The 27,553-nt window shown below is 49.6% G+C and overlaps 1 protein-coding gene across 4 annotated transcripts in view; it reads left to right on the top strand.

Moving 5' to 3' along the window:
• Positions 1 to 222: 222 nt before the first annotated feature.
• The window catches only part of EFR3A (EFR3 homolog A), a 37,852-nt gene continuing 10,521 nt past the window's right edge, over positions 223 to 27,553 (top strand). Inside the window, exons 1-19 of one of the 4 annotated variants that reach the window (XM_088148825.1) lie at positions 224 to 632; positions 2,209 to 2,422; positions 4,833 to 4,948; positions 5,349 to 5,401; positions 10,077 to 10,153; positions 11,450 to 11,577; positions 11,915 to 12,065; positions 14,022 to 14,143; positions 14,962 to 15,111; positions 15,326 to 15,460; positions 16,491 to 16,569; positions 17,243 to 17,378; positions 19,971 to 20,135; positions 20,873 to 20,987; positions 23,365 to 23,416; positions 24,270 to 24,442; positions 26,195 to 26,270; positions 26,787 to 26,948; positions 27,148 to 27,279. In XM_088148825.1, the coding sequence (XP_088004951.1) occupies positions 5,389 to 5,401; positions 10,077 to 10,153; positions 11,450 to 11,577; positions 11,915 to 12,065; positions 14,022 to 14,143; positions 14,962 to 15,111; positions 15,326 to 15,460; positions 16,491 to 16,569; positions 17,243 to 17,378; positions 19,971 to 20,135; positions 20,873 to 20,987; positions 23,365 to 23,416; positions 24,270 to 24,442; positions 26,195 to 26,270; positions 26,787 to 26,948; positions 27,148 to 27,279 (1,866 nt within the window). In that variant the 5' untranslated portion in view covers positions 224 to 632; positions 2,209 to 2,422; positions 4,833 to 4,948; positions 5,349 to 5,388. Of the gene's footprint in view, positions 633 to 2,208; positions 2,423 to 4,832; positions 4,949 to 5,348; positions 5,402 to 10,076; positions 10,154 to 11,449; positions 11,578 to 11,914; positions 12,066 to 14,021; positions 14,144 to 14,961; positions 15,112 to 15,325; positions 15,461 to 16,490; positions 16,570 to 17,242; positions 17,379 to 19,970; positions 20,136 to 20,872; positions 20,988 to 23,364; positions 23,417 to 24,269; positions 24,443 to 26,194; positions 26,271 to 26,786; positions 26,949 to 27,147; positions 27,280 to 27,553 lie in introns of all 4 variants that reach the window. The other 3 variants (XM_088148824.1, XM_088148826.1, XM_088148822.1) reach the window with 3 other exon arrangements.

The following is a 27,553-nucleotide window of genomic DNA, read 5'->3' as shown; positions in this document are numbered from 1 at the left end:
CCCGCGGCGCGGCCAGACCCCGCCGCGCCCTCGGCCCCGCCGGCCGGATCCAGGCGGGCCGGGCAGCCGGTCCCTCGGGCGGGGCAGCGGAGGAGGGGGCGCCCCGTCCGGCTCCCTTCGCAGACCGCCCCGTCTGAGGCCGGGAGGGAGGGAGGGCCGGCCGGCCGCCCCAGGGCCCGGGGGGCTCCGCGCGGAGGAGGAGCCGGGCGGGGCGGGGTCCCCCGGGGCACGGCTCCCACCCGGGCCCCCGCCTTGGCCCCGTCCCTCGGCCGAGCTCCCTGAACCGCCCCCCGGAGGCCCCAAGGGTCCGGCCCAGGAGAGGCTGGGCGGGGACCGAAGCCGGGCCCCAGGCCCTTCCTCCGGGGCTGGGCCGGGCGCGGGAGCCCACAAGGGCCGCCTCGGCTCCCGGGGGGAGGAGGAGGAGGTGCTCGCGCAGGCGCTCCAGCCCCGGCTTCGCACGACGACCGGGACTCGCGTCGGCGTGAGGGCGGCCGGGAGGCGCGTCCCTTCCCCGGAGCGCCGCCAGGGGGCAGAACTACCGCGCCCACAATGCACCGCGCGCGGAGCGGCGGGCCAAGATGGCGGCGGCAGCGGTAGCCGCCGCTGCTGCTGCTGCTGCTCCGGGGCGCCCGGTGAGTCGCCGACGGGGCGCTGCGGGGGGGCGGGGAGCCAGGGCCTCCCCAGGGGCCCCGTGCCGGCGCCCTCCACCGCGGCCCAGCAGCGCGGCTGAGAGGAGTCCCGCCCGGGGGGCGCCCCGTTGGCGAAGCGGGGGGAGAGCGCCGCTGGGGCCCCGGGCCGCCTCTTGCCGCAGGCGGGGGCGGGGGGCCAGGCCCGCTCGTCGCCCCCCCGGCGGGGGCCACAGCTTGCACCCCTGGCCGGGGGCCTCTCTGCGCCCCCTCCTCGCGCAGCCCTCCCGGGAGGCTCGGGCGGGCTGAGTCTGGGTCGGGCCTCCGGACGCGCCCTGCGGGGGGGGGTCCAGCCGCTCCCCTCCGCACGTCCGCGGGGCTCCCGCGAGCCGGCGGGGGGAAGAGGCGGAGGGGCGCGGCGCGGAAGAGGGGCTTTCCCGGCGCGGCGTCCGGGCGAGCTGCCCCCGGCTTGCCTCTCCGCCCGCTTTCGGGGCCGTCCAGCTTCCTCGAGCCCCCCGAAAGGCGACCCCCGGGCTGCCCAGCCGCTCTGCGCGCGGGCCAGCCGGGCTGGGGAAGGGAGGGGAAGGGGCTTTTCTCGCCCGGCCCGGCTTCACCTCCCTGCCCGTCAGAACGGCTCCCCCTCGCCAGGAACTCCCTCGCGTGGCATTTGGAGCGGGGCTCGGCGGTGTCCTCGAGGGCGTAATTTCTGTCCCCCGCCCCACTGGAGGGCGGTGCGCCGAGAGGGTCCCCCTGGTCGCAGGGGGCCGTTCGGGGTTCGGGCACAGCCCGGGGAGGCTTCGGTGGCGGTTCTGAGCCCGGCGCATGAACTGGCCTTTGGCCGCGGCGGTGTTGTCAAAGGCGCTTTAGAGTTGCAGCGAGCATCTTGCGCCCCTTGGACGGGAAGGCTTTGCCAACCCCAGGAAAACAGTCCCGGTCGATGGCCGGTTGGGGGAAGAAGGAAGCGCTAAAGGAGCGCGCTCTTTCACGAAGGGGACTCGGTGATCCAAATTCAGCTCTGAATTTGATGCCTCTTGCGTGCGGCGCAGGAGGTTGCTCATCTTCAAAATTGCTCATCTTCAAAACGGTTTTTTGCCAGGGCTTCGCTAATTGACCACTAATAGCAGTTAGTTATGCACATTTTAAAGACCAAGACTTAGAAAGGTACAGAAGCTTCTTTTCCACCTTTTTCCTGGCCGCATGAAATATGGAAAATAGAATGTACGCTCGATTAATTTTTTTTTCCTGATATGACGGCAGTGGTGTACTTTTTCCATCAGATGGCCCCCATTTTTTAAATTAAATCGAAGAAAGGTCAGGATTAAAAATTGAGGCCAAATCCTTTTCAAATGAGTGCCTTGACTGAAATCCACGCGCAGCATTGCTGCCGTTTCCGTTCCGTTTTGTCGGCAGCAGTCTCTGATAACATTGACGAGGGATCGTGAGTATTAATACTGTATTTTTAAACGTGCAGGCCTACAGCAGGAAGAGCCTTGCAGATCAGTCACCGCATCCTAAAATTAGGATTAGGAAGTGCTATGGAAAGGCTGGCCAAGGACAAAAGTCTATTTGCTATTTTTTGTAGAAACGGACGCTTGGCGCTGCGTTTCCGGGTTGTGGCCCTCCCTCTCTCAGCTGCCCATCTGCTGGCCGTTCGTCTCTTCAGGAAGTGAATCCAGCTCTTTAATCCACTGGCCTTATGGCAAGGGGAGCGCTAGGGCATTCGGCTTGGCTCCCTGCCTGGATGACAGGGATTTCAGGCAATGTTAAAAAGCATCTTAGACTTTGCTGTTGGAAAGGTTGGTAAACTTGTGTCAAGCTCAGGTGTCCCCCAGAGTCACCCCTGCTATCCATGAGGCCTCGCCTGAGTGGCGCCTGATAGACTGTAGGATTTGGATTCCTTTTGCTTCTGGCGGCTTCGTGAAATCCGGCCTCTGCTCTCCTCCTGTGGTCAAGCATCGTCCCCAGACAAGCGAGGTCACTTCAGGATATAGCTCTTGTATTTTCCTTGCTTTTGTTCCTAATCCTCGCCTTACATTTAACTTCCCTTTGAAATACACTTGTTGCATCAAGACTTTGGGAATAGTTGATTGAGAGGATGGATAGCTGATACATCCCATGCGGGTACTGGAAGACCTGGAAGGGTGCCTCAGGCAGATCAGATTGCCTGGCACCACACTGTGAATCTGATGCCATTGAGCCAGACTAGATCTTGAGGAAGGCCTGGCACCTCAGCTGGTTGCTAGTGACCGCTGAAGCTCATCCAAGAGCATTCTTGCAGGGTCCTTTTGTAAGATGATTGAGCATGTTGATGGACCAACTAAAGCTCAGATAAGACTTAACAGTTGCAATTCAGATTCTATTACGGTTTTAAGTGGTATTAAGCAGGGCTGTCCCTTATTCCCTTTATCATTCAATCTAGCTATAGAAGTGTTGGCAATAGCATTTGGATCTGATTGATGGGATAAAATTGGGTCTTCCCCTCCTTCTAATTCTCAGGAACACCTTAACTCTGGCTCTTGAATTCTACCTCCTAAGCCCAACCCCACCCAGCAAAACAGAAAGTCAGCAAAGAAAGCACCAGAGAAGCCCACTGCTATGTTCCCCCCAGGTCTGGCTTTGGTTGAGATTTTGAACTTCTCTGCTCAGAATCACTGCTTAACCTACAACCCAGATGTGCTGAGTTGCACAATCACTAACCTCCCTCTCTCAGCTCATGCAAATCTTGGTTGTAGGAATTTCAAGCAGTGGCACATAGAAATTGGCAGCAAGCTCTTGCATGGCATTGCTATCTCCTGTTTCTTAACCTCACAGCTCTTTGATATTCTCATTTTGTTCCTTATTTCTAACCAGCAAAATTACTCTTCAGATCTCATGACTCCCCCCTTTATGTCTCAGCCTAGCCTAGTTCGTAGAATTGTAAGGATGTATTTTTCATTTTTAAATGTTTTATTATTAGTTAGCGTTATACCCTTCCAGATCCACTGCAGGATCTCAGTGGTATCTAATCCAGCACACGCTGCTGTTGAAGCTGTTGGAGAAGGAAGGGTAGGCCAAAATTGTCCAAAGTATTAGTTTGGTCCTCATAACAGGCTTATTCAGCCTAAAAGCCCAAAGATGGCAAATGGTCCAGGGCCATGCCACCAACCCTACCTGCAGAGTCCTGGCATGCACAGCCCACTTCTCAGGTTCCCATATTTAGCTGGAAGCTTGAGGGAACCTTGAATACTGTTCCCTTGAATACAGGTGGAATGGTTACATGGAGAGAAGATGGGGTTCTCTGCTGCTCAGGTCAGCAGTGTTCCCAGCAGGGTGGGCAAATCTGAGACTGGGAGGAAAAATCACTGTATGTGAACCCATGTCCATTTCACACATTTTTTTAATTTGATTGGCATAGTACTGGAGGAAGCCTAGTGTAGAAAACCAGAGTTGGCCTTGCAGAAGGAATGCAAAGGCCATTAGCAGAGCATGATTCAGGCCAGGGAAGATGAGGTAGCATGAGAAAGAAGCTCAAGATTGCCCCATTTTGATTCTCTTTGGTATAAGACGGAGGGAAGGGAAAACACCGTCATACTCTCAAGATTCTGTTACTGTAGCCTAGATCAATAAAGTAGAGCTCTAGCCAAACTTGTGGAATCTGCTTCCTGACCTGACCTCCCTTGAGAGGCTGGCACCCAGTCATTAAGGCTTCTTTGGGTTTTCTGTGCTTACCTGGCTTCTTGTGTTTGAAGCTGTTCAGGCGCAGATGACAAAACTGTATCCACGGAGGCCTGGAAACTGTGGGAAGTTGTTAGCTCAGTTCTCACCCGTCCACCTCTGTCTCTGTGTTTTGCATCTCTGCCCACCTCGCCTCTTTCCACAGCTGTGCAAAGCAGGTTTCTTCTTGGCTCTGCACTGTGGTTTTTCTTCCCCCTTCTTGAATTTTGTGTGGGAATACGTACCTTTGGAACACCAGGAATGCTGAAGGGAGCAAAAGTGGAATGCGAGCAGTAAAGCACATCTGTTTCCTGGTATAGCTCTTTTTTCAAAAGTAAGGCTGCTCCCCTTTGGCTGTCCAAGGGGGACAGAGGATTTCTCGGATTCCCCCCTTGGATATCAGATGAGCTTTGACCTTGGGGACAGGAACCTGGCATTTTCTGTGGTTGGGAACCATGCACGCCCTGTATTAAAACTAGCAATGGAAAATAAAGGAGATTTTTAAAAATGCAGGAAGATGAAAATCCTCGTCCTCAGTTTTTCATTGAGCTACTGCAGAGTTTGTCAGGATCTACTCTTGATTTTCAACCACCACTCTGTTGTCATGAGAACAAAACTGCGGCTGAGATGTAAGTCTACCATCCAAGAGATTCATTGTTCTTTATGTATAAGTGGCTCTCGTGTTCAGCTGATAAATTAAAATGGTTAGTAATAATTAATAATAATAATCGCAAGAACAATTGACGATAGCAAGAAGGCCACCTCATGCAATTGGATGGGAGAAGAATGAAGTCAGAAGAAGAGGAGCTTAGTTTGCCCTAAGCTGCTTGGCTGCTCCTTTCGTATTTCAGAGGAAGACCGGCCCCTCAGCCCAAACCTGGACCTCTGGCATCGGTCAGAGAGAAGGGCCCAGGAGCTTTTCTTCAGATGCTGAGTTGTTAGCTTTAACAGGAATTGGTTGTAAGGCCCCTGACAATTATCAGTGAAACGGTTCTGACGTGGCCTATTTTTTCTTCTTCTTTCTTGCAGGCTGTCACCAAGTGGGAAATAGAGGCCAAATGACACATTAATGATGCCAGGACGTGAGTATAGAAATCTGTTAATAACCTGCACTGGGGCTGTAAGGGTCAGTTTTTCCAGCCCTTGAAAAAATGACAGGGGTGGTGTGGTGTTTATTTTTGAAGATAAATCCCTGGTTTCACATCTTCAGAAACTGAGAGTCTGGGTAATTATTATCTGGAAAGGTGTTGGCAATTTTATTTGCTTGGGAAAAATTTGCAGCAGTTAAAAGAATCCTTAAGGGGAATGAAACTGCGTCTTAAGCTGTGGTGAGCCTCTGCAGCTCCAGAGGAAGCTTGTACGGTGAATGGGCAGTTGAGTAACGTGGATATTTATTGTTAAAGTAGAATAAACTTTTTGACTTCTGCTGTCATAAAAGTGGGAGAGATCAAGAAACACTTTCACCCTTTAACCCGAAGCCTGTGGAAGAAAAGAAACAGCCGCTTGATTCAAAATCGCAGTGAAATAGTTCGACATAGAGAGAAATTGGAATAGGTGCTTCACCTAAACTTGCATGCATTCTTTTGTTTTTAGTATTTCTGAACATGTATCCTCTTATTTTCCAAAACAATATTTTTTGCAAAGGAAAAGCAGTGGTTTCATGTGAATGGCAGCTTTCCCTTCTCTGATTGCACAGATGGACATGGATGCGTTCGACTTCCATCTTTCCAACATGTTTTCTAAGGATGAAACTTAGATCCCACTTGAAGCATTGCAGCACTGGGTCTTGCCTGAACAAGTCCCACAGCCTTTTGTCGGCAGCCACATCTCTTGCTTGGCTCTACCCAGTGGCGGGTTCCTTTTTATAAATAGGCATTCCTTTCATTGAACGCAGAAATAAATCCGTGCAACTTCCGCTTTGGAGGGACTGAAATCTTTCAAGGCAGCCGAAGAGCAGTGGAGCGTCATGTGCAAAGCAGAGACTGTGTACAAAAGTGTGGAGACTTGCGGAAGCTGTGCCAGGTCATAGTTGAAGGCCAATTCGTTGACAGCTTGCGTGATGCTATGAGTTCCTCCACATTATCAAAAGTGCCTTCCTTTGAACCGGACATAAGCACTCAGCCGAGATCCCTTGTTTCAGAGAACAGTCATCCCCAAAGCTTGCTTAAAGTGTATTCAGTTGACAGTGACTTGGAAATGCTTCACAGCAGGGATTCTCAAGCTTCATGATACCATAATCCCCTAAAATAAAAGAACTTGGATGTACCTTATGGATAAAACCAATGATTTGTATATTATTATTAGATGTTTATCCCACCTTTTTAAATATATACTTTATATTTTGGTCAACTCAAGGCAGCTAACATATCTAATACTCCTTCCTCCTCCTATTTTCCCCCAACAACAACCCTGTGGGGTGGGTTGGGCTGAAAGAGAGTGACTGGCCCAAAGTCACCCAGCCGGCTCTTGTGCCTCAGGCGGGACCAGAACTCACCATCTCTGGTTTCTAGGCCAGCACCTTCACCACTACACAAAAAAAAGCAGGAGCTTTCTCGAAGCTTGCTACAGGCTTTACTCCCACCTTTGCAGTGGGCAAAACGAGAATGAATTTTAACACCTCTCCTGCTTTGCCTGTACGAGCCGCCTCATATGTATCTCCACTTCCCCCAAGTTGCTCATGATTCCATAAGGGTTCATGGCCCACAGTCTGAGAATCCCTGTTTTAGGGCATATTTTAGTATTTAAATGAATGTCCATCAAATCAAATTTAGATTTTGTTTTGGCCTCCATCATTGTTTGAAGTATGGCCTTGGTACATCTTTGAAGCCCAGATGTAGCGTTCCACTCGAAAGAAGCTGCACTTTTTTCAGCTTGAACAACAAACCTTGTTCGGAGCAGTTTGAGGATTTGGGTACTTAACTGAAGGTGGTGCTCCCCCCTCCCCTTACAAATCAAGAGGGAATGGTCCCCTGACAGGTTATCCCATGCTGGTGTCCTGAAAATGGATGGAAACTGGAAGAATCTGGTACAGCCCCATTTGAGCAGGAGAAGGGCTGGCTGAAACACATCGGGTGGATTCAGTCTGGCCGTCTCTTGATCCGACCACGCCGCTGAGAGGGCTGCCTCATCTAACAGAGGAGACACACCTGGATTTTCTCCCATCTTTCCATGCTCTTTTTTCTACTTTAACATATGAAGGGGCTGCAAGAGGAAAATGCTGGACCATGGTAAATTGAAATACAGACCTTTTAACGCCAAAGACTATCCCCACAGAGGAGTTGCGCACGTCTCTGTTGCCACAGCGAAGAAAAGCTGAACTTCAGAGTTGGAAATTTCTAATTATGATTAGAGGTTTCAGGAGGAGCTTTGACCTTTCTTCTCAAGCAGTTTGCAGGACATGTTCCAACTTGTTTGAAAGCTTGTTTTTAACCACTCTTATTTGACTGCAAGGGATAAACTCTGCATCTGTGCATGTTTTCCTTCGGAGTGACACCGTTTCTCCAGTTGTGAGTCATGTTACAAAGTGAGCAGACGGTTCCGAGCACATGAGCTAGAATGACTAGACCACAAGAGGCCAGCAAGCTGGCCTCTTGTTTCCAGGGCCCTGCATTGTTAATGGAATTGAATATGTGGTGTTCTGGTGTCTTGAGAGCCTTGGTGTCGATGTCAGATAAGGACTGAACACTGGTGCCTGAGTTCAGTGGTGCTCAGCTCGGACTGAAAGGAGAGAGAGAGAGAGAGAGAGAGATAGTCGGAGGCAGCTTGGAGGAGGTTGAGTGCAGAAGCTGGGAAGGATGAAGACCTACGCGGCTGTTCCTATAGCTGAGCAAGACAAGTCCTATGACTACAACCCTGCTTGGGAACCAGGTCCGTGTGCGTGCTTCGGTAGGTGACATGCCCCCTCTTCAGCTCATGGCTTTGATGGAAGAGCAGCTTCCTCCAGAGTCAGGAGAACTGTGATGGACTCAACTCATCTTACATTTGTCCAGTTTCCTGTCTGTTTGGCAGGAGAGGGTTTGTTTTTGTGGTTTTGATGCGAGAAAACACCTAACCAGTTGGTAATCTGGAAGCCAGTTTGGTTACCCCCAGGGACCGAAGGTCCAATAAGCAATGGGGTAGGATGGGGCGAGGGGATAGCGCATGCATGGAGGATGACTGGGCATCTTATTATTTGCAGAACTCTTCAAAATCAGTTTGTTCATTGACAAAAAACTATTAAAGGGATTTTTTTTTTTCAAATTCTGAAAAAAGAGAAAAATTACTTATTAACAAGATTTTTATACTGCCAGAATCACTTCATTCTGGGTGGTGAACATAACAGCATAAATTCCCCCAAGAACACCTCTCCTCTCCTGCATGCTAAATAACCTATGAACGTAATAGAAAGGTAGGTTTTGATGGAGCAAAGGAGTCAGGTGTATCCCTGGAGGTGACATGCTCCAATATACTGAAGACAGTTTTTTCTAGGATATTAGTGTGTTCACTCTGTGCTTAAAAAAGTCATTGCTTTTTCTGCGACTCCATTTTTAGATTATAATTTATAAAGGCTGAATCTTTTAGAGAGGAAATTCAGGCAGTCCTCCAGATATTTTTTCCTTTCCCTTTCCAAGTTCATCAACAGACTCTCATTTCTTGAAAATTAAGGAGCCATTTGTGGTGATTAGGATAAAGAGCTCCAGTTTTTTTTTTAAAAAGCCTATTGATCTGTTTCCGAAGGATAATAGCTGCCAGGGAATAAAGTGAGTTATAGTGGGACCCATCTGGAGACAGCTCTTGGAGACCCTGAAATGCAGTTGCTTTGGGTCAGGCATGCATTTTTTGCTATCCTTATGAAAGCTCACCCATGTTTATGTTAGGAATTTCCATTGTCTGTTCAGCAGAGTTTGGTGTAACTTTCTGGAAATGCTCTAGTTTAAAGGTGGCTTTGAGGAAGAAATACATTACTTAACTCATTTTGGTTTTTTCCCGTTGTCAAGATACTCTTCGAATGTCTGCACATTTTTCCATGTCTTTCATTGTGAGTGTGGAGTTTAGAAAGAGGTGAGAGAGGAAAAATGCGAGTAGCATAAAACTTATTTTGATATAGATATATGTTGCTTAATCACATTTAATAATAAAAGCAAGGGCTAGCTTAGAGATGACCTGTGGGGCACTGACAGGAAATAATACTTGCAAAACCAGAGCAAACTGTTAAATAAGCAGACTTGTTGATGGGAACAGACGTGACAGGGACAAAGGGAACAGGAAAGTGTGATGACCAGGGAACAAGTCTGCTTATTTAACAGTTTAGAGATAGAACTTTGACGTGACTTGTTTTATGGTGTGTCTGTCTCCCGTGTTTAATGAGGTTTTTTCCCTGACAGAGGCTTCCTTGATTTCTCAGATGCTTCCAAATTCACACATGCATGTGTGTGCTGCTGACGAGTATTATTCTTTTGAGGAACAGCTTAATAGTGAAAGTCTGCCCGAGTCTCTGTACGCATGAAGACCCTCCTCCTCCTCCCCCCTTCGGCTGCAGCTCCCCCACCGTCCTACAGCGGTGTCTCAGGGTTGCGATCTCAAATTGTTGCACAGCTGCCATTTCACGGCCTGAAACTGATCGTTAGGAAGACTTGAGGGGGACGCCACGCAGGGCCACCTCGCTGCTCTTGTGCCTGCCCTGTAGACACGCACTCCTTGCGTTCCAGAAGAAGAACCCTTCTGAAACGACCTTCCCCTCCCTGGGGAGCCCCGTTCTCACAGCCGCTGTTTCCGCAGGTGTCTGCTGCTGCTGTGCTGCCCTGCGCCCTCGATACAAGCGCCTGGTGGATAACATATTCCCCGAAGACCCCAAAGTAAGTGAGGAGCTTTTGCAGCAGCTCCTGATTAGCAGCTCGGTCGTTATGCAGCCCTGACCTAGACGCATTCGCAAACACCTACGTGCCTATTTCTTTTTTATTTCACACAAGACCACCTCTTCTCAAGCTGATTCTCTGGGTTTTTACCTTCAGTAAAACTCGAAAGCCAAATCTTACTTCCAAAGACTTTTCTCACGTAAGAGCAAACTTTCACAATATCAGAAAGGAGTCAAGCGAGTGACTCTGCCCTGTGAGGAGATTTTGGAGAAGGGAGTGGCCCTTGGGCTGTCGTCTTCCTCCATTCTTCAGTCAGTGCAGGCTGGGTGACATACAGAGCTGAGTTAGATTTCTTTCAACTCTGGTTTGTTAAATAAATTGCAAATGTCTGGCTTCATGCACCATGTTAAGTCCCAGACGTTATGGCTTTGTGCAGCCAAGGGGATTGGAGGCGTTCTCTTGATGGCCAGCTGCTTCCCAGCATTTTTTTTTTAGATTTTTATCCCGCCTTTATTATTTTTATAAATAACTCAAGGTGGCAAACATACCTAACCCTCCTTCCTCCTCCTCCTCTTTTCCCCGCCACAACAACTCTGTGAGGTGGGCTGGGCTGAGAGAGAGGGACTGGCCCACAGTCACCCAGCCAGCTTTCACGCCTCAGGCAGGACGAGGACTCCCCCTCTCCTGCCTTCTAGCCGGGGGCCTTCGTCACTAGACCAAACTGGCTCTTATTCTATCCAGCCTCTGCACTGGGAGAATGCTGGTTTTTTTCCCCTCCTCCTCGAGCTGTAGTTGCTGTGAATTGCGGTTTTGTAAATGCCAGGAACGTATGGAATAGTGCCCAGCTACATAATTGTGTTTACCTTTTAAAGCCCATTCTTACGTGTTTATGATTAAGAAGCGGCTTCCCTTCTGCTTAAAGACAGGAGCATTGAAGGAGTTCTTTAAAAATAGGTGGCCAGCCTGAGCAAGGATCCTTCCTTCTTTCCTTGCATTTTTAAACGTGGAACTTGTGTTTGCCAAGGCTGACAGTGAGGAAAGTCAGTGATTAATATCTGAATTCAGGAATCCGAGGTTATTTCTGCTTCTTTGCTGCATTTATTTATTTTCCTCCTCCTGGGATTGCTGAAGATCGTGTTCAGAGAGGTATCAAACTGACCTGACTGCCAAGATTTTGCAGTTCTTTTCCACCTGGCGTGCCCACACCTTGGGGTTGAGGCAGATCCTCCAAGATGGAGCGTAAAAGGGGAAGCCGCCCGATGCTTAACAACCCCGATGGTTCTCTTGGCTACCTAGGATGGCCTCGTCAAATCCGACATGGAGAAACTGACCTTCTATGCGGTCTCTGCCCCAGAGAAGCTTGATCGAATCGGCGCCTATTTAGCAGAAAGGCTGAGCCGGGATGTCATCCGGCACCGCTATGGGTGAGGTCTCCATGCGTCTCATGTCCATTTCTGAAAGTGTGACTCTAAATCCCTTCTGTGTGTGTTTCAACTTTCAGCACCCATCTGGGTCGGAAAGCTTCTTTCCGCTTAGCTTTTGGGAAGCTGGACTACTTCTGTAAAAGGGAAAATGGGATCAGTCCCTTCCCCCCACACACACACATTTGGTTGGCACAAGCGTGCCTGTGCCTGTGCCTGTGCCTGTGCCTGTGCCTGTGCCTGTGGACAGGCCTGGTGGAAGAGGCCTTTGCCGGCTGGTGCAAGGCGGCTCCCACGGGAGGCCCGCGCTGACCTGTCCCTGTTCTCTCTTGGTGCTCAGGTACGTATTCATTGCAATGGAAGCCTTGGATCAGCTCCTCATGGCTTGCCACTCGCAGAGCATCAAACCCTTTGTGGAGAGCTTCCTCCACATGGTGGCCAAACTGCTGGAGTCTGGAGACCCCAAACTGCAAGTCCTGGGAACCAACTCTGTAAGTGAGCTCTCCCTGTACCTCCTCACTTTATTCTCTCACAGTCTGGAATTTGGGCCTGCACCCCGACAGGAGCTTTGGAGGAATGGGGTAAAATTCACAGCATGTGAAAGGCAGAATGGGGCAGCCTTTCTTCAGATTTTTTTTTCCAGTCTAGCTTACAGCTCTAGGGTATCTGGGTGGTTCTTCATCCAAGGACCAACTGGCTCTGAACTTGCTTAGCTTTTTGGAGTTCAGCCAAGGTTGGCCAGGTGAGCTGGTCTCCAAACTCAAGAGTCCTTCCCAAACCAAAGGAAAGTCCCAAACAAAAATTAGGTTCACATTTCCTGCGGGGGCAGGTTGGGAAGGAGAACCTGCCTCCCGCCATGCCTGCAGCCATGCCTTTCACGGGTGGGGTTGCCTGCCTTGGGCAGAAGGCACTTTTCCGTTTGGCATCTTGGCAGATGGTCCCACTGGGGGAGATGGATATCTTCTAGCCGGGTGCTCTGCTGATTCATGTGCCTCGAGTTTCCATAGGTGACTGAAGGGCTAGTGAGTTGTCCTTTACGTTTTTCCAGCATGGTTTTGCTTTTTTGGGCAATGTTTTCAACGTCCACTGATTCTGCTTCCTCCAGCTGACTGAAAGACAGCTGTGTTACCTGCCTGTCGTGGCCCCATTAGACTTCACAGCCTGATGCAGTCCTGAGGAAGATGGCCTGGCCGTTTTCTTCCTAAGAGCTGATGTCTGCAGTCTGGCGGGGAGCTCGGGTGGGATCTTGGGCCTGGGCACTCTCCTCCAGAGCCCAAGGGATGGAGACGCTTGAGAATAACTGCCAGGGCCAGGCAGTATCTGGGGTGCTCAAGTGTTTCTTGGGCGATGTATTTCAGGGAGGTAGCTAAAATGTTTTTATCGTGTTTCTTAGTAAACAAATGTAAAGCACAATTTAGCATCCGGTAGGCCAAGCACAGCTATAAGAAAAATGCAGGCTGTGGCAACTGCGTTTCAAGACAGAACTAAAATCGGTCCTGTTATTCACTGAAAGTGCAGCTGGCATCAGAAACATTGTAGAGTGAGTGATGCAGACCCAGGGTGAACTTTGGGTATTCCCCACCTCACCTTCAGCTGAAGAGGGGTCTCCAGAGATGATCTGGGTGGCTAGATAGCTTATATGAGTTGATCACCAGAGGCCTCTTTGCTTGTCTTATGGTAAAAGGACAGTTAGTGGCCTTTTGCCATTTGGGGAGATGAGGTTTGCCATCCTGGAGATTTGCCAGTGTGGTCCTGAAGGCCCAGAGGTTTAATGTGTAGGAAAGCTGTGGTGATCCTTAAAGAAGAAGGCTCTCCTGGGCCTGGTGTAGCCACGTGGTTGAGGGCCTTTGCTTCTTGCTGAGTCACAGCCTCTTGCTCCTTCGGTCTGGGATCTCGAGAGAAGATTTGCTTTCACAGACAGCCTTACGGCCAAACACTTCCACCCAATAATCTGGGGCTAAGCAATTAATAAACAATTAGGAAAAAACTGACCAAGGGCAGTAGGAATGGCAGCCATAACAGACCATCTGCACTCCCTGTGTTTAGAGCCTGGGAGGTGACCGTGAAGAAGGAATCCAGAGCCCTTTAGGGGAACACCAGGTGCAGGAGAAACAGATGTTAAGTCCAGAGAGGAGAGGTTACCAAGAGACTCAGATGCCCACTCTCTGACTCCCTGGGGTCTAAGAGGGAGGGAAGGGACAGGACAGGACAGGACAGGACGAGACAGGCAGACCTGCAAGGTTCTCTTGTTATAGCCTGTCTCAGTCAAGCAGGGTTCTGGTCTTCCTGTGGAATTGGTTTCCTGATCTGATCTACCTTGAAGGGTAGACACCTTACTGTACCGCAAGCTATGAAAAGAAATAAGCCCTGCTGCTTTTACTTTTTCAGAGCTTTCATCGCTTTGTACCTAACCTTGTGGCTGGCTTGCTCCTTTTCTCACCCTGCAGTTCGTCAAGTTTGCAAACATTGAGGAGGACACACCTTCCTATCACCGTCGCTACGACTTCTTTGTGTCTCGCTTCAGTGCCATGTGTCACTCCTGCCATAATGATCCAGAAGTACGGAATGAGTAAGTAGAGGGGGGTGAAAGGGGTGCTTTCCAGTTGTTTCTTCAGTTAGCTAACCAGGAATCTTTCTCCACTGACTCTCAGCCATGCACAGTTTTGTTTAATTTTATGGAAGGAACAGATCTGACAATATTTATCCCACACATTTTTAAGGTCACCTTTCCTGCAGTAGCATCTGTGTGCATCTCTTTGAATGTGCTAATTTCAGGGGACAGCAAGGAGCTGTTCTCTTTTTGCCCAGTGCCTCTGGTCATCGCAGAGAGTGGAGGCGCTTTGCAATGATGAGCAGTGAACTTCGTGTGCTCTTCTCCCACAAAAGTGCTCCCGGCAGGGCCTCAGCACTTTCAGACAGCATCCAAGGGCACACAAATGCAATGGAGCAATTCCAGTACATATTTCAACAATCAGAACAACCCTGTTTTTGCCACCAGTGGGGAGCAAAGTGGAAAGGGGTGGGCAGAGGCCCATGATGTTACAAAGCACCTTTGGCCCGGGGCTGTTCCTCAGCTTCAGAACCTGAAGTTTAAAAAGATCAGCTGTGGTGTGATTGCTAAATCCACGAAGTGGCACCTTGGGCAATAAAAAAAGAGGGCTAGAAACTTATTGTTAAAAGTGGATAGAGGGGCAGCAAACGTGCTGGCTTCTGTTAGTATGTTTCTATCTGTCATCCCCCCCGTCACTTCATTAGACCCTGTCCCGTCTGCCTGCACAGAAAGATTGAATTCAGAGACTTGGAAACTGGCCTTGCCAGGTCTGTGGGTCGCACGGTCACCCCTGCCCCCCTTCCCCTTCTGACAGTGTTTCTGCCTCTCCCCACAAGGATCCGGATCGCCGGCATCAGGGGCATCCAGGGGGTAGTGCGCAAGACGGTGAACGATGAGCTCAGAGCCACCATCTGGGAGCCTCAGCACATGGACAAGATTGTTCCCTCGCTGCTCTTCAACATGCAGAAGATGGAAGACCCCGACGGGTACGTCTGCCCTGGAGAAGGCTGCTGCATCCTCTCTCCCTTCGAGTTTCCCCTGGGAAAGAAAATGGTGGCAGCCGTGTGCGAGGGGGAGGCAAGAAGGAAAGGGGCTCGGGGAGCCAGAGGCGGACGTCTCACCCAGGAGCGCTTGTGGCCGTCAGCATCCCTGGCAAGCTTCGGCTTGGCATTCCCATCCCAGCCTCTGTTTTCCTTCCAGTCGAATCGGGCCACCCTCCTCTCCGACGGGTGAGAAAGAGGAGAACCCTGCTGGGCTGGCCGAGAATTGCTTCCGGGAGCTGCTGGGGCGTGCAACCTATGGAAACATGAGCAATGCCGTCCGGCCGGTCTTTGCGTAAGTGGGAACTCCAGAATTGTTAGGGTTTTGCTAGGAGTGAGAGATAAGTGAGACGGTGCAGCTCCTGAAGCAAGGGGTTCTGCTAAGCCGTTCTGATCTTCTCTTTCATTCTTTAACGATCCATGTTTGCAAACTGGATTGGCTTGTCAAAAGGACTAAAAGCAGCGGGGAAGAGCGGGCAGAGCGTGGCCACATACCGTACAGCCTCTTGGGAACCTGAGCAAGGGCCTTGCGCCTACCTGCTTAACTTTCCCTGTGGAGTTAACACTGGAGGAAAATGAATTAAGTACATCCTGGCTTGTGCTGCATAAAAAAAGGACAGGATATAAACTTCCATGCACGATTTCCAGCCACGCTTCCAGGTAGATGCCAGCTCTTAGGCCCCAGCAGGCAATACTAGGGCTGGCCAGGTGTAAGCTTTTTCCCCCTCTAAGGTACAGGCCTTCCTGGGCTGCCAAGTTTAATCCACTGCGCCATGTTTTGTAGTCTCAGTGACAACCGGAAGGGCTGCGTGCAACACAGGGCCCCTGGCCTTGGCCCCTGGGAGTACGCAGAGATTCTGTGTCAGCCAGGAGATCGCCTCTCCTTTCCTTGGCCAGAAATGCATCTGCCCAGTGAGGAGGGGGAATAAAGAGGAGTTTCCAGACTGCGAGAGCTCTGAAGCAGTGGAACGGCCTGCCTCTTGGAGTCACGGGTGCTTTGCCACCAGAGGTTTTCAAATGAAGGCTGGACAGCCATTTGTCCAGACTGGAATGAGGATTCCTGCCCTGGGCAGGGGGTTGAACTAGGAGGCCTCCCAGTCCCTTCCGGCCCTACGACTGTAAGATTGTGGTTTTCATTTTCAGCAGTCTTATGGCAAACATTGGCATGCATTCAGGATGGCAGTGCCATCCATCTTTGTAAGTCTTGGGAGAACTAACAGCAGCCTATGTAGACATCTTGCTTTTTTGTTACTATGCTGAAATTGAAGACCAGTTGTGTGCCCCATGAATAGGTAGGGAAATAAACATTCACTTGTTTTTAACAGACATTTAGGCCATCACAGACTGTGGGACCCGAATGAATTTGCTGTCCATTGCTTTAAGATCATTATGTACTCCATACAAGTAAGTCTGCCCTGTTCCAATGCAGGTAAAACTTTCTTTGTAGGAAAGAGGTATAGCACAAAGCCAGACGGTTTTTATATTATCAAAACCAGAGATCAGGTTCATTGATGTGAAATTTTTCTTATGGCCAACGTGGTCTTTGATTTTTTTTGTGTAATTTCAAACTGATGTTCAGTAATCCTGACACCTGAACTTTCATTTTAAAAATTATGGCAAGAGCTGACAGCTTTCTTACCTGTTGCGTTCCCGTTAGCCATTGAAAACAGGGTCTCATTTCATGCCTTTACATACTTTAAAGCAGTGTTTCTCAACCTTGGCGGCTCTAAGATGTGTGGACTTCAACTCCCAGAATTCCCCAGCCAGCATGCGCTGGCTGGGGAATTCTGGGAGTTGAAGTCCACACATCTTAGAGCCGCCAAGGTTGAGAAACACTGCTTTAAAGAGACTGCTGCTCTGCCTTTTCTGCATGCCCAAAACCTGTCCTTCCGGCTCCCGTTTGCTCCTCTCCCACTTCTTCTGCCAGCCAACTGTGTGTTTCTTGTTGGGGCTGGGAGTTGCAAAGATTCCTTTGCCTTCCCCGGGGTGGAATGTGTGTGACTTGAATCCTGCCAGCGCAGCGTGACGGTACCCTGGAGGGGACCCCATTTTGTGGCTGTTTCCTTTTCCTTCCAAGGCACAATACTCCCATCACGTAATACAGGAGATCCTGGGGCACCTTGACAGCTGCAAGAGAGACTCTCCCCGTGTTCGGGCTGGGATCATCCAGGTCCTTTTGGAGGCGGTTGCCATTGCCGCCAAGGGATCCATTGGTGAGTTCAGTCAGATGAGCCCTGCTCGCAGCTTTGAGAGTTTGGAACAAGGGCTGGTTTGCTTCTAGGGACATGCAATTGGACGTGGCCTCTCGGGACGGGTTCCTCACGTTGATTGCTCCTCCCAGTGTTAAAGATCTGCAGATGATCCTCCGTGCTCAACACCTCCCAGTGACAGCCGTGGGGATTTGGGTGCTAAAGTGGCTTTTGTCAGAGAAGTGTGACAGGAAGCGGCTTGACTAAACAAGAACGTGTTTAGTGGCGTTATTAGAGGCTGTCAGTCCTAAAATGTCAGGGATGGTTAAGGGAATAATCACAGCACGGGAAGACTAATTAGTGATAATTGGGCTGGGGATAACGCATGAGATCTTCTGGCTCAGACTGGCTCAGTTCTGGCAGCTGAGAGGCAGCAGGATCCCGAGGCTAAACAGACATACGTTGTCTGGAGAAGAGGGAGCAGAAGAGCGAATGTGGATAGAAGAAGAGCAGGGTCCTAAATGGCAGCTCAGGGTGGCAAACTGGGCCAGAAAGTCCGGAGGGAAGATCCAGATGGTAAGGAAACTGTTTTTCCCTGGAGCAAAAGGTCATTTGTTGAATGGTTCCAGCTATAAGGCAGAAAATACTCTTGCTAATTTAATCCCAGTTGTTTTTTTCCCATGTCTTTTATTTATTTAAAAGTAGAACTAGTTCTAATGTATAAATTATTTCTAGCCATTCTACTCTTATCTTAACTATATGGTTGAACATTTTTAATTGGGGGTTACCTGGTTGCAACAAATCCTCTATAGAAAATGAGAGGGAAAAACAGTTCTCAGTTGTGAAGATGCTCTTGGTGTCCCTAACATTCTTTTGCTGTTATCTTTTTTTAGAAAGCCTAGAGCTGTAGTTGTGGGTGAATTTGGTAGTTTATGCTTTCTGCCTCTTTATAGCGATTGTCTTTTGGTGATTAATGTTTGAAAGACCACCCTGGCTTTGTAACAGGATCAGCAAGTAAACTTTCTCCACACCCCATTCCCAAGCAGAGACGAAGGAGTTTGATAAGGAATCTTTATCCTGCCAGCTGTTGATGGTCTGAGGCTTTGGAGCTACAGAATTGGTCTCCGGATGTTAGCGTTTAAATGAAACCTAGGCCCGGCTCACATTCTACACCAAAGTCACTTGAATATGTTGTGGCTTAAAGTGATATTTGACTCGGTACGTTGTGACTTATAGAGCCAGTTTGTGTAGTGATTAAGGCGCTGACCTAGGAATGGGGAGACCTGAGTTCCAGTTCTGCCTTAGGCAAAGGAGCCATCGGGGTGAGTCACCTTCTCTCAGCCGTAGGAAGAAGGAGGCAGGGGAAAACCGCTTCTGAAAACGTTGCTCAGGAAACTTGTCCAGAGAGCCAGTCTGGTGCAGTGGTTAAGGTGCTAGATTGGAAGCCGGGAGATGAGGAGTTGGGGCCCTGCCTTGGGCACAAAGCCGGCTGGGGGCCTTGGGCCAGTCCCCTCCCTCAGCCCTGGGAAGGAGGCGAACCTCTTCTGAAAACATTGCCAAGAAAACCAGGGACTTGCCCTTGTGGTCACCAGGAGTCAAGACTGACTCAAAGGCCGGGGCAGGGAATGATGGTTTGCCATTGGCTGACGTGTAGGAATTTGGACTCATGCTCTGATACTATCTTTAACTTGATACGACGCCCAAAAATAATTTTGGCATTTGCCTTGCCTCTGTGCTTGTCGTAACTTCTTACCCAGTGCAATTGTCCTGGCTGGAAAAAGATTTATTTTCTCTGCAGGGTTTACCGAAAGCCCAGTCGAGAAGCAGGTCTGCTGGTCTCATGGCCTGAGAATGCTCTGGGCATACTGACCGGTGCCCCTATTTCTGAAATGGCCTGTGGATGCCCCCTGTGAGGGCACCGCATCAGATTTGGAATAGGCAGCCCGTTAGGCGCAGAAGGGTGAATGTGGAGTGATTTTCTTCGGCTTCCAACTTTCAGGGCAGAAGCACACTGGCTCTCCGCAGCAGCATCAGTTTCTGGCTCTGACTGTGGCCTCCTTGTCACGGTCCAGCTCCGTTGCGGCACCCCTCGAGGCGCACGTTGCCGGCTCTCTCCACTTACAATGCTCCACGGCTTGGGAATGAGCGCCTTAAGATTGCTCAAGGGGCAGCCTTGGTCAGCGGCCAAAAGTTTAAGCAGGGCGTACACTTTCAGTGGCATCTTGGACAGGCGCATGGCGCCCACTGAGTGGCACCCAGTGCAGAAAGACTTTCTTAGTTAAATTCCTCGCTTCCCTGATGACAGTGGAGCAAGGCTTTGCTTAAGCACGCCCAACCCTGAGGGGAGGGGAGAAGACGGATTGCAATCCAGATGGTCGTGTGTAAAGAGGTCTCCGTCCAGTTTATGACAGTTCTCTAATTCTCCACCCCAGCTGTGGTCCCCTTGGTTGCTGCTGTTGCTGGTCCAGTAGGTTTGATTGTTCGGTGGGCAGTTCTCACCTCTAGCAGCCACCTTCCAGCCTGCTCTGCAGGGTCACTCGTCGGTCCCCCCACGCCCAAGGCCACGCTACTAAATTCAGGTGGCATCCATACATTTTCCAACGCTCTCTTGGGCAGGACCCACCGTTCTGGAGGTGTTCAACACCCTGCTGAAGCACCTGAGCCTGAGTGTGGATTTTGAACTGGGCAACAGGCGGGGCTCCAACGGCAGTGCTGCCCTCGCCCCCCCCTCCAAAGAAAACGATGAGCGGATAGTCCAGAACGCCATCATTCAAACGATCGGTGAGTTCCGGAGGTCGGGCTGAAAGAGGACATCTCACGCTGTATCTTATTGTTTAGTACCTTTTCATCCTGTTGGTACAAAACAGGGCAGCAGAGAGGGCCCCACTCTGGTTTTCCCCCCTGCAGCCATGATACAGTTCAGTCATCAAGCAGACGTTATGGCTGACACAAGCATTCTGCAGTTTGTGCCCTAACCATGAGGGAGTCTGCCTGCCCTGTGAGGTAGGGAATCGGTGCAGGGTCCGGCACCTTCCCCTGCCCTGACAGCCGCCCCCGCTTCCTTGTGCACCGGTGTGGATACTTCTTTCCGTGCACAAAACGAGGCTCTGCCTCTGTCTTATGCTGTTGATTGACAGAAATGGAGACTGACCTATAGACTGAATAAATTGTATCCAATTTATAAGCAAATTCTAAGCAAAGTACTATTTTTGTTCCTAAATGCCGTAATTAGCCAGAGTCTTGTTCTAGTTTCTTATTTTGATTTTTTTGACTATTTCCCAGCCAGAGTTTTCTGATATAGCTCTTACGAGGAGCTGCGAAAGGTCCTGTGTTGGCCCTGTACTCCTTTCCTGCTTCCTCAGCGATTGTTGAAAAAGGTGGTCCAATGACTTCACAAGATGTGGATGGGGAAAAATTCCTTGGGGTGTACTCACTGCCTTCCTTGTGTTTCCAGCTCTTCTCCGTCTTAGGTATAGATGGAGATTCATCCTCCCTTTGCTTTTCGTTCTGTTCTGTAGGTTTCTTCGGAAGCAACCTCCCAGATTACCAGCGGTCAGAGATTATGATGTTTGTCATGGGGAAGGTCCCTGTCTTTGGGGCATCCTCCCAGACCTTGGACACCAGCGAGCTTGGGTTTGTGTCCATTCTGCTTTTCTTTCTGAAATCTTGCCTGCAGCATGACTAGTATTAAGGCCATTGCTGTTCCTATTAATTCTTAGGATGACTAGAACTGTTGTTTTTTCTATTGGGCCACCCATATTCATGGTGTTGGACGCCTCAGAAAAGATAGACCTCATCTTCAGAGTTCTGATAGATGGATAATTGAATGTGAAGATGCAGCTCTGCTGACTATGAGATTCAGAAGAGCCTAGGCCAAAATGTCCATGGAAGTAGCAAGTTTTTGGACGGTTTTGAAAGAAAAGAGTTGGGTTCTAGGAGAAAGGGATCCAAGCCAAGAAGAGGTGAAGCAGTTTAAAGACATCCGAGGGTGACAGAGGGCTAAGATGTAATGAGACACACGGGCCTAGAGACAGCATGGGGGAAAATGCTATGGGGAGTTCAGAAGGAAAAGACAAAGAAGTTACTGCTTCGACTGCATATGGGAAGGCAGGGAGGAGAGAAACGATTGATGGGATCTTAGAAGGAATGGCCAAATGGCTGAAGAGGAAGATGGTTTGGGCAACCAGGTTCTCTAGGGTGGAAAACACAGATGTGTGAGAGCCAGAGGAAGAAAGTTTGCAGGAGATGCCTAGAGGTGAGGGGGCTAAGAGGAACGGGGATAGGAGAAAGCTTCTGGAATGGAAGGTCTTTCAAGTTCCCATATGGTCAAGCACCCTGAGGATTGGTTCTGTTTCTGAGCTTCCCTGCTTGCGCTTCGAAAATCTTTTGAGGGAACCGGAATGGAGCTATGGAGGAGTGATGGCACTCTAAAGAGGGTTCCAGGATGCATGGTTGTCATTTATATTTTTCCTTACTGGTTGCCTGTTGGTGCTGTCTTTGGCCATTTCAGACTCCACAGTATTGACCTGTAAAATGTTTGAGAAAATTTTTGTTGGAACAGGAGATGGGTGGACTGAAATGAGAGGAATAACCAAAATACATGTAATCCCTCTTTTTTTGCACCCTTGGCAGATATCTATTTATTGCATTTATATCCTACATTTCTCTGAATGCTCAAGGCAACTTACATGGGAGTCTTCCCTAATTTTGTCCCCACAATAGAAACCCTGTGAGGTAGGTTGTGTTGAGAGAGAGAGGTTCTCCAGAGGTTTGGGACTCCATATATTGTGTCCAAAGTGTGATAATTTGAGCCTGGTCATTTGTGCCTCGAGAGATTTGTTCCATGATCCATTTGTCCATCTTCCTGGCTATTCATGGTATGCTCAGGAGTCTTCTCCACCCCCAAAGTTCAAAAGCGTCAATAGTCTTCCTATGCTGCTGCTTCAGAGTCCAACTTTTGTTTCCAGAGAGTGTCACAAGTACTACACGGCTTGCACAAATCTGACCTTTGTAGGTACAGACACATCACGGCATTTGAATATCTTTTCTAATGTCTTCATGGCTGCTCTATGGCGTATTTCCTGACTGCTTGTTCTTCGACTGGATGATCCTGAGAGGCAGAAGCTCTCCACCACTTTGATATCGTCATCGCCAATTCTAAGGAAGTGAATACACCTTGGTGGAAAAAAGGCACCCTTGTCCTGTGTTATACTGCGCAGCATGCCCTCTGTGTACTGACCGTAAAGATCTGTTATGGTTAATAGCATCCATAAAAGTCTTTCTAGTATGTAGTTTTTAGAAATCAGACTTAATGTTTTGATGCATACTTTAAAAAGAAAATACTCAGAAATATTTTTTAAGCCCTTTGTGTTTCCATTTTTCTGGTTTTTGGGAAAACTGAACAAAATTAACAAACAATGCCTGGGAAACCAAAAAGAAAAAGTTAAAACTCTTGTTTTCCCTCCCCCTTGCTCCCCTCCCCATTATCAAACCTTTATTCCGGTAAAAGTTAAAAATCAGAAAAAGCGAGTGGTCAGAAGAGCCCCAAGCTGACCCGTGTTCTCCACCTGTCCTGATGTGGCAGAAACAGCGAGGCTGACCTTCCGTGAGTAAGAAAAGAGCACAATGAAGACCTCATGCCCGGCGATTCAGGGCTGGCTGTTCCATCTTCTATCATCATGAAGTTGACTTGAAATACGAGCAGATGGCTTTTGAATCCTGGCCCCATTCTGGTGTATTTTGCTTCTGTAATGCTGTCTTGGAGAAGCGTGCCAGAGTTTGCCATATTCTTTGCCAGTCAACCTGGCACGTATGTGAGAGAGGGGCAAGGGGCCGGTGCGGTCATGCGCCCCAGAACAGTTGTGCCTTGTCCTGGCTAGATGGTTTTCCAGCCAGGAACGCTTCTTGCTCGGTGGGTAGTCACAGCATTGCTTGGCAAGCTACAGCCCTGAACCTTTTCCCTGTTTCCTTCTGGAACATAATGTCCTCTTTGCTCTTTCTGATCCCCCAGGGATTTGGGAACCAGGAGGATCCAGATAATGCTGCTGCGGTCCTTGCTGATGGTAAGGAGGGCTTCAGGGATTTGTGGTGCGGGATGAGGTGCCCTATTTCAGTGGTACCATCTCCAGGTGTGTTTGGATTACAGCTCCCCTAATCCCCAGCAGCATGGCCTCCCTCCTGTCAGAGGATACTGTTACAGGCTTAGTGTCCATAGAGAAATTCATTGCTCTGTTTAAATATTGAGACTATTTCAGAAAAACCTTGAAGTGAGTGACCTGCAGCCAAGATGAGGCTGGCTGAAGCTTGGAGGAGCCTCTTGGGTCCTCTCCTCATTGGCACTGAAATTTAGTTGTGAACTTTGTGTCAGATTTCTACTTGTTCCCACTTGGGAATGATCTCTAGTCCTCTGAAAGCCTTAGGAGTAAGACAATCCCAATAACCTCTGCAAACTAGCCAGGATAATAGAGCTATATATAGAAACCTTTTGGGATGGCTCGCTTTATCCTGTCTTCCTCTCCATCTGTTCTGCTTATGGGCACCCTTCACCCCTGGAAAGGTTGCACAGGTGACCCTTCCAGTGTAAAAGAAGGATGGCAGATCACAGTAGTGTTGATTTCCTGGTCGTGGACTACAGCTCCCACGGTCTCTTGACATCACGGGCTGGAGCTGATGATTTCAAGTGTAACGTTTGGAGGGCACGGGGTTGTGAAGTGGGGAGGAAAGACCCTGTGTTGTGAGCAGAACCCCCATGGTCAGGGTTCCCGTTCTTGTATTTCTAAATCCTAGGATTCTTTGCTAACTCACTTTACTGCAGTGTGTCTTGAGTAGCACATTTACTTATTCGAGCAGCCATCAGTCCTGAATATGATGGATGAATCGGGACCGCTTGCTTATGTAGACCTCCCTCCTTGGCAGGTGACCTCCGGGTACAACGCCAAGAGCATCGCCTCAGTCCTCTCAGCCCCCTTCCTGGATCCTCTGCTCTCCCCGTCCCTCATGGAGGACTGTGAGCTCCGGCAGCTGGTCCTGGAGATACTCCACAACCTCATTGATCGGCACGACAACCGAGCAAAGCTTCGAGGGATAAGGTAGGGTAGTCCTGGGCTAGAAGAAGCCGTCGAGGATGGCCTTGACTGGTGTTTAGCTGAAACAGGAAAATGAACAGCAAAATACCCTTGCTCTCCCAAAGAGACTCCATTCATCGAGCCTGGGAAATGTTAATTTATCGCTAATTGGCTTTGTCTTGATTGCTGTTGCACTGTCGTTGTTTTATTCTGTATTAGTCAGCCAGAGCTGCTGTTGCAAGGTGGACAGCTCTATCCATCAGATCAGTAAATCAATTATAAAGTTTCAGAAGATGCTCCAGAGCTCGCCGTATTCTTGGCCAGTCGACCTGGCACATACCTGAACATGCACAGAGCCCTGGGCAAGGGGCTGGTCAGGCCAGGCACCCCAGCGCGATCGTGCCTTGTCCTGGCTGGACGGCTTTCCAGCCAGGAACGCTGCTTGCCCTGCTGGCAGTCGCAACATCCCTTAGGCTGGACCTTTCCCCGGTTCCCTTCTAGAGCAGAACTTTCCCCCTGCTCTTTCCCATCATCCAGGTATTTGGGAAACATATCTGTTCTGAAAAATATATGAGATTTCTTCCCTGGATTTTTGTTGAGTTCTCAAGTCAGTTCATGACAAAGTACAGACTACTTTAAAAGGAAAATTTAAAAATTCAAGAAAGAATTAAATGAACTAACACTTAAAAAGAGAGGGCAAAATGTAGTCCCCAGGTGACTTTGGTTTTTATGCAGAAAAGTGGAAAAGCATCCAAGCAGATTTGTAATAAGAGAGCCCCCCCCCCCCCAAGAATCAGCCCCTAAATTGTGGAGGCTTTTCAGAGTAAACAGTACTGCCATAAATAGTGCCTAGAAAGCGATCCACCCATGATTGAAACAAACTTTTTCCTGAGAAGGCACATGGGGCAAGTCCTCCCTCCTTCTTTCCTGTTGATCTACCAGTAGTTGGACCAGTTGCTGCTGACGGGTGCTGGGCCTGGCTTAGAGCGGCATTCTCTGGGGAGGGCAGATCTTGCCACGAAGCTCAGGGACCGTGGCCCCCAGGCTGGGCTGCTGCCGTGTTCCAGTGGCTGGCTTTGCTTTAAGGCAGCCTGAATGCTTCACCTGGTGCAGGATGCACATGTCCCAATGCTGCCTGGGCAGTTTATGTGGTATTAGTTGTGCGAGTTGTCGGTGTTTTTCAGGCTGAACTGAAACGGCGGGTGGTGATGCTGAACTCCCCAACTTGTTTGGGGCTGGTGACTAGAACGGCCGCTGGCCACGTGGGACGATAGACTTTTAAGGCACAGCTCGAGCAGCAGGTCATTCAGCTGACCAGGGGAGCATCCAGACTGGTGGATCTCTGGTCTGTTTGGGATTTGCTACGTTGCTGCCAATCCTTAAGCAGGCATGGACAACCGCTGTCTTTCCAACATTGGATGGGTTTTATCGGAGGCTGGTTGCTGGAATACTGGACCCCTGGTCACTGAGATAAATGCACCGTCCATGTGCAAGAGCTACCTGCTCTGGGTGGGTTTTCAGGTATTCAGATCTTGACTGAATCAAGTTTGACTGCCGTTGTCCTTCAAAGACACGTTCTGTTATTCCATCAGAATTTTCCATGTAGTTCTTTTTCGTGTGGCCAGTGAATATGCAAAAAGAGATGAATTATCTGCCTGGGGCAACGCTTTGAAGCAATGCTCTAGTGCAAAACCAACACAGTTTACAAAGACTCAGCTTCCATTCTCCTCCGAGTGCTTCCTGATTGTAAGCTGTGAGCATTTCTTCCATTTCTAGAATCATACCTGACGTGTCCGATCTGAAGATAAAGCGGGACAAAATTTCACGGCAAGATGTGAGCTTCATGAAGAAGGTAATCCCCAGAGGCGACTTGCTTTCGTCAAAGCACGCTAATGTCAGTCCCTTTTGTTGCTGTTGGAGCGTCTGTGTAGCTTTCATAAAGAGGTCCTGTATTTTCCTTGGACGTGCCATGCCTCCTGCAATCTCAGAGCCTTGGCCAACAGGCCACTTCTGCTTAGCAGAGGCTTCACCAGAAAGAGGCAGCCCTTTCTTGCTTATAAAAATTGTCCTTATTTAAAAGAGAAAAAGGAGGGGATGGGCAGTGTCTGCAGAGAAGCAAGGTAGTCCTGTTAGTAAAATGAATAAATAAAGGACGAAGGGGAGGCCCTGTGGGTGGTGATTGTCCCCACGCAGCAGGCAGAAGATGACGGAGGTATAGGGCTGGGTGGGCCACAGCCCAGTGGTGGGGAATGTGTTACAAAGCGTGATTGGAGCATGATCAGGGGGAGGGCACCATAAAGCATTTACTCTTAGCATCAAAGATCGTATCTCACCGCTGCATTGCATAATTTTTTCCTCTTCTGGGCAGCATGGCCAGCAACTGTATAGGCACGTTTACTTGGGCTGCAAAGAAGATGACAACGTGCACAAGAATTTTGAACTGCTCTACACGTCGCTCGCTCTGATAACAATTGAGCTGGCAAACGAAGAAGTGGTCACTGACCTCATTCGCTTGGCCATTGCTCTGCAGGTATTTAAGAGGTGGGGGAGAAAGCAAAGGCAGAGGGAGCCCAGTCAGGGGAGATGAGATGCAGGTATGTACGTGCAGATGAGCATCTGTGAGAGAAAAACAGACATCAATGACGCACGGCTGTCTGGAATATTTCTGAGGAAGCGACTTTGCTCCTTGTGTGTCTGATTTTGTTCCTTTCTCTTCTCCCCCCCGGCAGGATATGGCCATTCTTAATGAGGACAACTTGCCAATGTTCAACCGCTGCAGCATCATGGGACTGGTCGCCGCGTACCTCAACTTCCTGAGCCAGATGATAGCAGTCCCCGCCTTCTGCCAGCATATTAGCAAGGTCTGCCTCATTCTGCTCCTCCTCGGTTAAAGTAGACATTACGGGTTGCTCCCTTTTCCCTTCCTGTGGGCCCTTCTCCCTTTGTACCACCTGAACCTTTCCCAATGCTTCACACCTCTGGAGCGTTCCGCGGGCAGGAGCAGTGATGTTGCTCCTATTCCGGCTCCTCCAGATGCTCCTCCAGGACGTATCTCTGGGTGTCACTCGCATTTTGGTGTGAGAACTGCTGCTCCTTTTGACTTCTTATCAAAGAAGCTGAAAGAGGCCGAAGGGC

This window comes from Python bivittatus, unplaced genomic scaffold (genome assembly GCF_059951505.1).
Source record: "Python bivittatus isolate LINGU-HERP-01145 unplaced genomic scaffold, Pbiv_v1 ctg000590_np1212, whole genome shotgun sequence".
Taxonomy (NCBI): domain Eukaryota; kingdom Metazoa; phylum Chordata; class Lepidosauria; order Squamata; family Pythonidae; genus Python; species Python bivittatus.
The sequence above is the reverse complement of the archived record's forward strand: the minus strand, read 5'-3'. Positions and strand labels throughout refer to the sequence as shown.